At 37.5% G+C, this 12,867-nt stretch overlaps 1 protein-coding gene across 1 annotated transcript; it reads left to right on the forward strand.

The window, feature by feature from the left end:
* Window positions 1–1,949: 1,949 nt before the first annotated feature.
* LOC582970 (peroxisome biogenesis factor 2) lies at window positions 1,950–12,250 on the forward strand. Its single transcript, XM_030986603.1, has 8 exons — window positions 1,950–2,035; window positions 4,140–4,217; window positions 4,692–4,754; window positions 6,156–6,362; window positions 6,945–7,097; window positions 7,945–8,196; window positions 9,076–9,187; window positions 12,003–12,250. The coding sequence occupies exons 1-7, from the start codon at window positions 1,970–1,972 to the stop codon at window positions 9,172–9,174; spliced, it is 918 nt and encodes a 305-aa protein (XP_030842463.1). The 5' UTR covers window positions 1,950–1,969; the 3' UTR covers window positions 9,175–9,187; window positions 12,003–12,250.
* The last annotated feature ends 617 nt before the right edge of the window (window positions 12,251–12,867 follow it).

Consider the following 12,867-nt stretch of genomic DNA (forward strand, 5'->3'; position numbering starts at 1 on the left):
TCATTTCATTATAACTTTATTGGCAGTCTATTGTCTATTAAAGCTCGGTTCAGATATGATGCGGCAAAACTGCTGCGTTTTGTTCAAAATTTGTATGATGAAGTCAAGTGTAATACGCCTTATATTTCTGTATCTTCTAACTCAGAGCTCAGTGAGTATGTGTAAGTCTTTTATTATGTGCAATTGCCATTCATTGACGCATAGAAAAATATGCAGTGGCTTTTTTGCGGTAGTTTACTGCACCATATTTACATAAGCCTTCAATATAGATTGAAGTGAATTCCATGGTTGACCTTCGTATCTGTAGGTCAAATTGTAACGACCGTCAAGCTCATAGAGCGAATTTTTGTATCTGTTTGTAATTAGTTATGTAAATACAATTAATTGTATATAATTGACTTGCGTGTAAACCATTCTTGTTTTATACATCTTTGAACCCCCCCCCCCCCCCCTCCCATCAAAAATTTTTTAAAGGGAGGAGTGTTATTGTCTTGCATTATGCCTATGGTATTCAAGCCATCTATGCCTCCAGAGGGGCTATATATTTATTTGTAGTGATATGTATTTGTCCATGCAATGCAATTAGTGTATTCTGTGCCAATGATTGTGTTGTAAAGTTTTCTGAACCTCTCAATATCGAAGACGAAAAGTCGTTAATTGCTTGAAATATTAGAAGTGATTTTGTGTGCTAGGTCCACTTATATGGTTGGATATTGTACGACATAAAGTTTTAAATTGCAGTGATAATAGACATTTTCAGTGCAGATGATTTTGATGGTAGACAATACTTGTTATACAGAGCGTATCATCAAATACATAGACATTATGTAATTTTGTTCTCTTTGTATATCCATGACGACTGAGAAATGTTTTTTTTAATCCCAGTGGTTTGTTCTCATTTATAAAGAGTATAAAGAGCATACTTGAATTGATTTAGTAATTGAAACTGCGCTATGATAATCCAGATAGATTTGTGTTGATTTGTGTGTGTATTTATGTATGTCTAAAAGCAGCTCATTACTTTTGTATGTATAAATCTCATAAACGAGAAATGTGGATAGATGTACTGCTAAACATTGCTTGTTGCATCAATCTAATTATGTCCAAAACCCTAGCCCTTACATGTGTAAATATTTTGAGAACAAAATGCACATCATATGCCCTTGCCATAAAAGTTGATAAATTATGTTAAATTGCTTGAATAATGAATGGATCAATTGATCAATTGTTCTCCATGTATGTTCTACTTACCACTGTATATTATTTTGTTTCTTTGTAAGATATTTTTCATGAAATGAAATTGAATTGAAGAGGATGTATAATAGTCTGATTTTGAACATCTCATTTGCATCATCTACATTGCAATAATGTAATTAAGTGTATCTTTTTTTCAGGAGAATACTTCAATTGTGAGCAGTAGAGAAATAAAAGAATGTATATAACGTAACATCTGACATGAAACCACTTTTATTTTTGAGTGAACATGATACCTGAATGTATAATATACAGATACAGTGAGAGAGAGAGAGAGAGAGAGAAGGGGAAGGGGCGAGGGAGAGGGGAGAAGAAAAAAGACCCTACAACTAAAATTGGATGTATAATATACAGATACAGTGAGAGAAAGAGAGAGAGAGAGACAGAGAAAGGGAAGAGTAGACTATACAAAAAAGTTGAGCAAGAGAGAGAGAGATATATATATATATATATAGAAGGGGAAGGGGCGAGGGAGAGGAGAAAAAAGAAGACCCTTCAACCAAAAGGCTACAGACATTTGTGGTATTTAATTTTTTCTTTCTTTATTAATTTATTTATCTATATAATTATTTATTTGTTTATTTCATTTCATTTTTATTCATATATAGTTTTGTTTACCTATTTATTTATTCGATTATTCTCTCCTTATTCAAGCTATAAAATAATACTCAGGTGAGGCTGCGCGCGCTCTAACGATAGAGGTCGTTAATCAGAAATGAAACAAGATGTAAACAACAACAATTTGTGGAAGATGGCACACAGCGTTCTCCGAGTTGATCAGGTAAATTTAATGTCTTTTGTCGAAATTGAATCTCCAAACTTGATTTTAGTCCGTAGCTGGGTAAATAAACAGATGATAGGAAAATTCTGCTTTTCAATTAATAATTTACTGTTGGCGTAATTCTGTTTTGAAGTGAGTGTTTGTAAGGTACAATTTGTGTATGGTGAAGTCGGTCATACGGTAGATTGTGTGTTCTGAATGAAAAATGTTGTGGGGTTGAATCCGGTCAATGTTTTGTTTTTGACCACGCCCCCATCTCACTTTAGTAAACTTAAGTTTAAACATTGTCATTGGTTGTCATGATTTTTTGTTTGAACATGGTTATTTTATAAAAACACATAAATATGAATTATAGTGTTAGGTCTATCTAGGGCTAGATCTAGGCCCTAATTGAAAAAACTTTCACTATCGTGATGAATGAATGATACCTTGTCCTAGCTAGTTGAAGTTGATGTAGAGTCTAGGGATGTTACAAAAAAATTAAATCTCAGAATTCAAGCTCTTGCTTTATGCCATTAGACAGAGCTTGATAAGACCTTTTATTTGATGCCTCATTCATCGTAATAGCCCCAGTAATAAGAAAGTTATGCCAATTTTAAACGCCCGGAAATCATGTATTTAATTGCTTTGTTTTCCTTTGTTTTTAAACCAAAAGTTGTGATCTCAAATGTGACCAAAAGATTCCATTTCATTACATAAAATCGCCCCAAAATGTATGTAAATACACAAAAACCGCTAATAGGGCCGTCATTTTTGCATGACATTTTCACATTCCTCATCCAAAAAAACATATTTCTAATCGATAGATTTTGCTGAAATTTCACCAAAAGCAAATTCACATGTTAACCAATCATCCTAGATACTTTTTTTCAAATCCTGTAGGTGGGATCAGGGTACAGAATGGCACTAAACACGGCTCTTGTGAAACAGTGCAGCAAAACAAACTGCCGAAAACATAAATCATAAAAAATTTAGTATGAAATGAAAGATAACAATGTCATTCTTCTCATCCAATATAAATCATGAAACAAAAATCTAATCAGCCCATCAAAAGATTCAAGATTCAAGATTCAAGATTATTTTATTGGTCCATGCATGCAAACATTACATAGAAATTTTGCTTCCAATGGCTTTTTTGACAGTGAAAATACAAATGATAGAAAATACAATATAACATTTAACAATAGAAAACTATGTACATAAATATGGATAACTGTTTATAGTGTGCATATGCCCCTCAATTTCCTATTGCCTACATTTAGCATGCGTCATAAATTAAAATGTCTCATAATATAATATAGTATTTCTCGTCACCACCCCCCCCCCCCCCCCATCCGCTAGCTCCCGATCCACAGATGGTTTGGATTTGCAGAAAAATAACAGTAATAAATACATTTACATTCAGATTTCATAATTATAAATACGTGATATAATTACGCAACACTTCTACAGTAAAATGAACTCTTAACGATTGAAAAAGTTAAGTTAACAATTTACCGGCACAGTCGTATAAATAAATAACATGCGTCATAAATTAAAATGTCTCATAATATGATATTTCATTTCCCGTCAGCTCCCCCCCCCCCCCCCCCCCCCCCCCCATCCGCTAGCTCCCGATCCACAGTCTCCAGCTATCCGTCTAATTGCACTTCAATATCAGCTATTGAAGTGCAATCAAACGGACAGCTTTCAAAATCAACAATAGCAATTTCAAATCTAGTAGGAAATATATTTCGAATCCAGTAGGAAATATAAAAGATCACATTTACCTAGGCTATCCAACTTGGTCTCCAATAGTGCATAACAGCCCCATGGCAGAAACCTTCATGGCGAAAGCACACACATTGTAACATACCTAGTTCATGGCATAATTTTTAGACCTATTCAGCTTCATTTGGTTTTGGTCAAAATGTCAAATTCTCTGAGCTGAGTAGGTCGAGGTGAGGATGTTCAAGAGTCAGATACAACTTTTTTTTTAACAGTGGATGAACAGTGATTATTCATTTTGTATGATTATATAATCTGCTCTAACAAAAATTGTATTCATTCTCAGTTAAGCAAGCAATATCATGAGCTTGTCTTTTATTTCCTTTTCAAATTTTAGCTGGATGCTCATCAGCTAGATGATGAACTTCATCTGCTTCTCAGGGCTCAGTTAACAAAAGCATTCCAGTTCTTCAGGGTATGACTAACTAATAATTGTTAATTAGTAAATTACCATATTTAAATTTTCTTGGTAACAATTAATAAGGCTCATGTCTCAAATTCAAGAATTATCAGAGCTCACTCCATGTGAAGTAGTTTGTGTATCCAACCACATATAGACTATTATTAACATTTTTGTTGTTCAGCTTTTAACATTTCAAAAATGTGCAATTGATGCTATCCAATTTAGATCAAACTTGGGTCAAGTTACTCAAGTAATATCTTCCTAATGTAAGCTTAGGTGAACTGAATAACATTTTGATTTGGAAATAACTTTTCAAATATTATGCAAACTAAACAGGAAAATAAGGGGAAAAAATGATAGAAGAAAAATCAAGAAAAGAAAGGTAGACACTAAATAGTGCCTTACATACCTTGCTTTATAGTAATATAATGCACATCAACATTTTGCCTATTTTGGATAAATGTTTTTTTCTTTCTTTTTTTCTAGCCGGGTGTACTCTCAAAGTGTGATCCTGAAGTGAATGCTGTCTTACGTCTCTTGATATGGCATGTACGTACCGTACCATAACAAACCTGGGCAATGAAATATGCAGGGGCTACACTTAATTAGGGAGATGTGAGTTGGTCTAGTGGAACATTCACTTGGTCAGCTCTCTGTCTTCCTCTACAAGCTTGCGCAGACGAAGACGGTGACGTTATAGGTCGTTCCCCAGACGTAAATAATCATAATCGGATTGATACAGCATAAGTGCAGCCAGCTTGGCACAGACATTAACCAATGACTTATCCTGATTTTATTTGTTAAAGGCCATATCCAAACTGAAAAATGAAATGGATGAATTATATATCAAGTGAAAGCTTATAAGCCATAATAAGCAAATATTAATCGACTACGAGGGTAATGGTGCAAAATATCATCGCCGAGGTGATCTCGGGGCTACTATCTTCCTGAGCCGCAAGGCGAGGGATGATGGTAGCCCCGAGAACTGATTCTGCAGAGAGTTTAGCTTCAGCTAGATTTTACAAAGCGCAACATGCATACATGTAATACAGTCGATGCCCGCTCATTTGACATTGACATTGACTTTGACATTTCGCGTAACCTACTTTGCTATGCGTATTCAATGGGCAAGGGTGGGCAAGTGGGGTAGCAGCAAAAAATTACTTTACAAAAAGACCTATCTCAGGTAGATAGTACTTATCTATACCTTTTTCATGCTCTGTACAATTGCAATGCAAACAACTATACATGAGGGATATAATTTACAATAATTTCTATTATATTCCATTTTAGTGTCTGTTAAAGGAGTATCAGCTCTCTGAAAGCTCAAAATCTAAAGCTTTAAAAATCGTAAGTTGTCGACCTAAAAACTTGCTATCCACTTGATGACATCATCTTATGTGGGGTACGCATTTTCACAAAGACTTTGCATTGATTAAGCATGGCTCATCGCCTCTGCTATATAGGTAAATCGATCTGGTCCACATGTTGTCGTCACTGTAACTTCTACAAATTCGACCCCTGTTGACCCCTAATTTGGAGGGGTGCGTAAAATGAGGTTTTAATTTGCTTTTGTGCAATATTAAAACGGTTAATACTTGTTATTTTTTTATATTTGTATTCTACATTCATAGTTTTCCATTTATATCAAGGTGTATTTTCACCGGATAGGGTCTTTAAAGTTTTCTGCATACTAAATGAAAGCCCCTTAGTGGGATTGGCATGCCTTGGAGCAATGTTTTATAGAATGGCTCAACAAATGTTAAAGGGTATTCAAGAGAAATTTTCAAATGCATGAGAATCATGTTATGATCTCCAATGAAAATAGTGTTGAAATTTGGGAAATTAGGTCAATTCTAAATGGTCAGGTTCCTTGTAATTATTGTTACATTAAGATAGAAACCAAGGACCATATAATGATAGGTGTATTTTGTGTCTTCAATTTCACAGTTTTCAATCAGCAAAGTAGGGGCCACCCTTGGACAGCAGATGCTCAACATGCTCTACACAAACAGCCTCCCGCTGGGTCAAAGGTCACTTTCACTAGATCGTAAGCACCAGCTACTCTATGCGCTGCTCCTCGTGGGATGCAGGTGGTTTCAGGAGAGGAGTTCAGATCTTTCTCTGATGACGGGAAGCAGCGAAAAATTCCAATTTGTAAGCAAGTTGAAATGACTAACATTTATCTGTTGTAGTTTTTTTTCTCCTCTGGACAGATAACCCCAACCTATGTAATCCTGTAGCTTTCAGAATTATTGGAAGAAAATAGATTAATGTGTGATCTAAGACAAGCTGCATGCACCAAGTAAGAACGCATTGTCACCAAACTCATGACCATCAAGAAACACTGTATTACTGTATTATTATTTCATAATCGTCACGTCTTGAACAGAAGGGAGTTTGGGGGTTAATTTTTGTAACCATTGCTTCAGGATTCTCTTTTTTGGGAAAGGGGTGGGGGAGGGTGGGGGGGGGGGGAGAGAGCAGGTGAATTCTCATTTTGTCTCTCAATTTGTTCAATCTATTTCTATCTATCTCACTCAAATCCTCTCAATTTATTCACCAAAAGTTCATCAGAATTTGTCATTTTATTCTCAAGGATACATGTATAAAAAAAGTTGAAAACTTGTTGAACTAAACTTTCAGATCCAAATCACCTATCAAGTTCTATAACATTCTTCTAGCATAATTATTTGAATTGAAATTTTGCTGTTCATTTTAAACTTTTTCTTCATGTAGGTATGGAAATTGATAGACTTGTTGGAGAGACTGGTGAAAGTAGCTTCTCTGGTTAACTTCCTGGTGTTCCTCCAGCAAGGCTTCTATCCCAGTCTTCTTGAGAGGGTATTGGGCATCATTCCAAGGTTTGCTCAGCCTCAGTCTGTCAGACAGGTAATTTACATTCCGGTATTCTGGTCATATTCATGAAGATATGTTCTATGTGTTAAAGGAATTTTATGATCGTTGCAACCCTCATAAAATCTGCCATTACATAAATTGTGCTATCTATTCTGTAATACTTCAAAAGGCAGTTTCGAAAATTGTACCCTTATAAATTTCATTAATCAGACAAGAGTTATTTATTCACAAAGGTTCTTCCTGGGATATTTTGTAAATTGTAAATTTACCTTGTAAATTGTAAAACAGAAGAGGATAATATTTTTTTCTAGACCTCAGCATATCCCTGCCGTAGTAAAGCAATTGCAAAGTGGCAGTAGATTACCGAATGATATTCTTTCAACTTAAGAACAAATTCTGAGTCGTCCTTGTTGCAGATGAAGCAAGTGATCTCTAAGACTTTTAGAACAGTATGATACTCTCATTATTATTGATTGTTATGACTAAGAACATCTCTGCCTAGTCGCCTTTCTCTGAAATCTCGTGTTTTCTTTATCAGCAACTAACCCCTTTCAGGATTCCACCTTTGACCTTTAACCTGTGTAGGTACAAGGTGACCCTTGAGTTCATGACACAATGGCATGGCATCCTCATCAGCAAAAATGAATCTCTTAGTATTTCACCTTTTAATTGTATAACCTTTAAAATAACTAGACAACCTTTTAGTTTATGACACAAGGACTTCCATATAATGGACTCAGCGAAGTAGCTTCTCTCAAGTATTCACCTGTGACCTTTAACATTTGTAAGTACCAGGTAACACTTGAGTTTCCCCCATTAGAGCTTCTATCAGCAAAACTGTCTCTTTCAACTTTCCACCTTTGACCTTTGTAATTACCAGGTGACCTTTGAGTTCATGACCCGAGAGCTTCTATGGCACGGCTTTGCTGAGTTCCTCTTCTTCCTCCTCCCGCTTGTCAACATCCATCGCATCCGGAACGTGATTCGACGGAGGATCGCTGGCGTTCCGGCGGGGCGGGGCACCTTGCAGAGGTCGTTGGCGGAGTGCAAGGAGTGTGCCGTCTGTGGAGAGTGGCCGACCTGTCCCCAGGAGATGGGATGCCAGCATGTCTTCTGCTACTACTGTCTCAAGGTGAAAGGGAGTTGACCGTGTGACTGCCATATGTTGAATTATGGATGTAGTTTGTTACATTATTATAATGAAAGTGATTCCAACATCCATTGTAATGTTTGTTTAATTTGAATCCTATTACTATACTCTACATCAGTCAGATTAATACTCAACTCTCTCACTGACACCGGCTTGATACATGGACCACTTGGTTCCAGTAGCTAGTGGGTTAATTCTATTCAGTGGCGCACTGAGTAAAAACTTCTTTTTTTTGGGGGGGGGGGGCAGAAGAAAAATAAAACCCAGAAAATCATGTCATTTCAGCAACATTTGTAAATCACTGGTGACGAATTAGAAATAAACCATGATTTAATTTTTTATTGGGGGGGGGGGGGGCAACTGCCCCCAAGCCCATTGTCCTGATGTCTGGTTTAACATTCTGCCGTAAAGCCAAAGCCACTTTTACCTATAGATTAAAGATATAGACCGGTAGTGGTAAATTGCGGTTAAAGGGTTTTGGGTGCAAAATATCCATTCAATATAGTTAAAATATTGCCTTCAGAGGTTTAGATGGCAATATTTCCGCATAAATTTGTAAAAAAGCAGAAATATATGCCCAAATGTTCAATGTTGAAGTGCATTCGCGATATCTGTCCAGGCCGGATTGATATGATAATTTACCAAATATATCAATTAGTAGGCGGTTTAGTTTCCCGGCAAAATTTGTATCATCACATACTAGTCAGAACATATTCTTTCACATGATTGGTAATAAGAGCTTCTATTTGATTTTTTGAGAGGGGGGGGGGGGGGCATTTCCAAAACTGGTCTATAAATGATTACTTTAAAAGTAATGTGGATAAGATAACTGTGATTCTTGTTTTCTTTTTTTCATTTTAGAGTAATTTTGAAGCTGATCCATCCTACACTTGCCCCTCCTGTGGTCAGGCAGTGGAAGAGTCCAACAACATCCGTCCAGTCATGTGCTCCGTTAGGTAGCAGGCAGCCAATCACAAAAGTTCAGTTTTTGCACTGCATCCAACATCTGTGAGTTTGCAAGGGTACGACAGTTTTTGTAACTTTGATGAAACTAAGGTGCGAGGCATCATTATGTACATGAAACAATCATTATCTGCCACTGACGTTCAGTACAGCTCCGATTTCTCAGAATCCGTATGGATTTCAGTAACTTTTTCTGAAAAAATCTCTTTGTTGTTGGGGTGTGTATATCGCAGCCCATCTTCAACATCACTTAACAATGAATTATTGTGCAAACTAGTACGCGACAGTACCTTGAGGAAAGAGCGACATATTCTTGTAGTAGGAGACTTTAACTTTCCAAGTATAAACTGGAGTAACTGGCATCTACAGTGCAGTGAAGAACAGCCTGCATATCAATTTTTAACTGCAGTGCAGGATATTTTTCTCTACCAGCACGTATCACACGCTACCAGATTTAGGGAAGGACAACAGGCTAACGTTCTGGACCTTGTGCTCACTGATGAATCGGACCTTATTTACGACAATATCTGCCTCCCCTGGGGAAGAGTGACCACTGTTGTCTATTGATCAACACGACACTTGAACGTGAAGAACCACAAGAGAAAAAAGACTCTGTCTATGACTTCAACAAAGGCAACTATGAAGAAATGAGGAGAACTTTGTGTGATGTTAATTGGGATGATTTCCTTGCCAATTCTAGCTGTACTGACTCATGGAAAAAAGTGTCTGATAAACTCCATCAATGTATGCAAGAGTATATTCCAAAGAGAGTCATGGGGAAAGGCAAGAAAAGGAATATTTACATGACTCATGAAGCTTTGACTATCTCCAAGAGAAAGCAGAGACTGTGGAAAAGATATCTGGAATCAAATAGCGCATGGGATTATGCTACTTATGCTCGTGAACGGAACTCCTTGCGAGATATGACACGAGATCTGTGCAAAGATTTTGAATTGCGGTTAGCAACAGAAGTAAAGTCGAATCCTAAATCCTTTTGGAGATATGTCAACAGTAAAACGAAGAGCAGAAGTAAGATCGGGAATCTATCCAAAACTGACGGAACAACAGCTACTACTGGTCAGGAAAAAGCTGATGTGTTGAATCAACAATTCAGTAGTGTTTTCACTATTGAAGACCTCTCTAGTATTCCTGAAGCTCCCAAACATTCAATTGACAATTTGCTTGACAAAGTAAATTTTTCAGCGGATGTTGTCCGAAAGAAACTACTTTCACTGAAGAATGGTAAATCTGCTGGTCCAGATAATTTGCATCCTCGTGTCTTAAAAGAACTTGCTAATCAACTCTGTGAACCATTTGCCAAGATTTTTAATATGTCACTCACAGAAGGTGTCCTTCCTCTAGAATGGAAAGCAGCAAACATTACGGCTATATATAAGAAAGGTAGTAGGAAGGATGCCGGTAACTACCGTCCCATTAGTCTCACATCAGTTGTGGTTAAGGTCATGGAGTCCATTCTTAGAGATGCCATTGTCAAGCACATGATTCACCAACAGTTGTATTGTGATGCTCAGCATGGATTTGTGCCTGGACGTTCATGCACAACACAGTTACTCTGTCAGCTTGAGGATTGGACAGAAAGCATAGACAATGGCGAACCGGTTGACGTAATATACCTGGACTTTAAAAAGGCTTTTGATTCCGTACCGCATGCTAGACTCTTGAAGAAAGTCGAATCGCTAGGGATACGTGACCCGCTTTTATCGTGGATCAAGGCCTTTCTCTCAGAGCGTGTACAGCGGGTTGTCGTCGATGGCTCTAAGTCAGACTGGACAAGTGTATTGAGTGGTATACCACAAGGCAGCGTACTCGGGCCCACACTTTTTGTTATGTTTGTTAATGATCTGCCAGATAGTATGACAAGCCTCACACAACTTTATGCCGACGACGCCAAGATCTACACAAGAGTACCAAATACAGACTTTTGCAGATTGTTACAAGAAGATTTGATTGGTATAGAGACATGGTCACAAACATGGCAACTCCCTTTGAATTTCCAGAAGTGTAAAACTCTCCACATAGGAAATAATAACTTGCACTGTTCCTACTCAATGGAGAACGTCGTATTGGAGGATGTCAAATCTGAAAGGGATCTTGGTGTTCTAATTGACAGTGAACTCACTTTTCGTCAACACATCTCTGCATCTACCCAGAAAGCCAACCAAATGCTGGGCATTATCAAGCGTGCATTTGTTAACATTGATCCAGACATATTCTTGCCTTTGTATAAGGCGTTGGTTCGTCCTCATTTGGAATACTGTAGTGTCGCTTGGAGCCCTAGGTTCATCACTGATGACAGGAGAATTGAGGCTGTGCAACGTAGAGCGACGAGGCTGTTCCCAGGTTTCAGCGTCCTATCTTACAGCGAAAGACTTAAACGGCTCAATCTCTATTCTTTACATTACCGGAGGGTAAGAGGAGACATGATCCAAGTTTTCAAGATATTTCATGGTATAGATAGACTCGATCCAGATTGTTTTTTTGTGAAATCTCAGTATCAGAGAACAAGAGGCCATTCATTGAAGTTATTCACTACTCGCTGTCGATTGAATGTCAGGAGTAACTTTTTTAGCAATCGGGTCATCCAGTCTTGGAACAGTTTACCAGAGTCTCTAGTAACTGCTACCAGCATCAACTCATTTAAACACAGCTTGGATTCTTTTTGGTCGGACAAACACTTTGTTATAGCATAGTCTGACATCCACGCATGCACTGATATAGACCTTTACTAATGTACCAAGTGATCTGACCGGGAAACCTACAGGATATCCTACACTCCCGTATAGATGATGATGATGATGATGATGACAGCAATCGTTGCATATGAATATCAACTCAGAATCAAGCAAAGCTCAAATGTTGTTACATGGTAATGCGTTCTCATTGGTTGATGGGGAAAGTGTGCTATCCTTCTTCTTAAGAAATAAGAGTATCTCCTACCAAGTTTGATAGTGCAAATTTTGGATACAAAGTGAATGCATTCCAACAGAAAATGTTGTATTAAAGGGATAGTTGAGTTTTGTTGCGGAGGGTGCTACACAAAATAATTTTTTGTGTAGATTGTGGAGATTGTGCGGGCAAGTATTGAATCCAATGACCGGGGTAATAGTATATCTGTAAAGCGCTTAGTGACATTTGTATTAAGCGCTATATAAAAGTGGAATATATAATATTATTAGATCTGTGTATTGAGAATTGTTAAATGGAACGCTATGTAGGTTGGGAGTAAAAAAAAATACTATTTTCATAAATACAGTTGTGAGACAAAGAGCATCAAATATCTATATCTCAAGGAATTCCCATAAAAATCATGCCGATTGTACTTTCCACTTTTATTTTGTTGACGTTATATACTGATTTCGTAATTGTCCAACAGAAACTTCCTTTTTTTTGGGGGGGGGGGCATGTGCAGAAAATTTTCAATAAACAGGTGGTCATGTCTTATTGCATATATTATGCTGCCACTTGGTCCTCTAGTCATTGTTAATGTTGGCTCAGTCAGTAGAGCGTCCGCCTCACAACCGGGAGGTCGTGGGTTCAAACCCCGGCCGCGTCATACCAAAAGACGTTAAAAGATGGGAGTTGTTGCTACCTTGTTTGGCGTTCAACAATAAGGGATAGAGCAACGTCGATCTGGCGCTGCTCAGTGGCTGCCGGGCTCACGATCAATTG

The sequence above is a fragment of the Strongylocentrotus purpuratus genome, unplaced genomic scaffold (genome assembly GCF_000002235.5).
Source record: "Strongylocentrotus purpuratus isolate Spur 01 unplaced genomic scaffold, Spur_5.0 spur5_scaffold_16, whole genome shotgun sequence".
Lineage (NCBI taxonomy): Eukaryota > Metazoa > Echinodermata > Echinoidea > Camarodonta > Strongylocentrotidae > Strongylocentrotus > Strongylocentrotus purpuratus.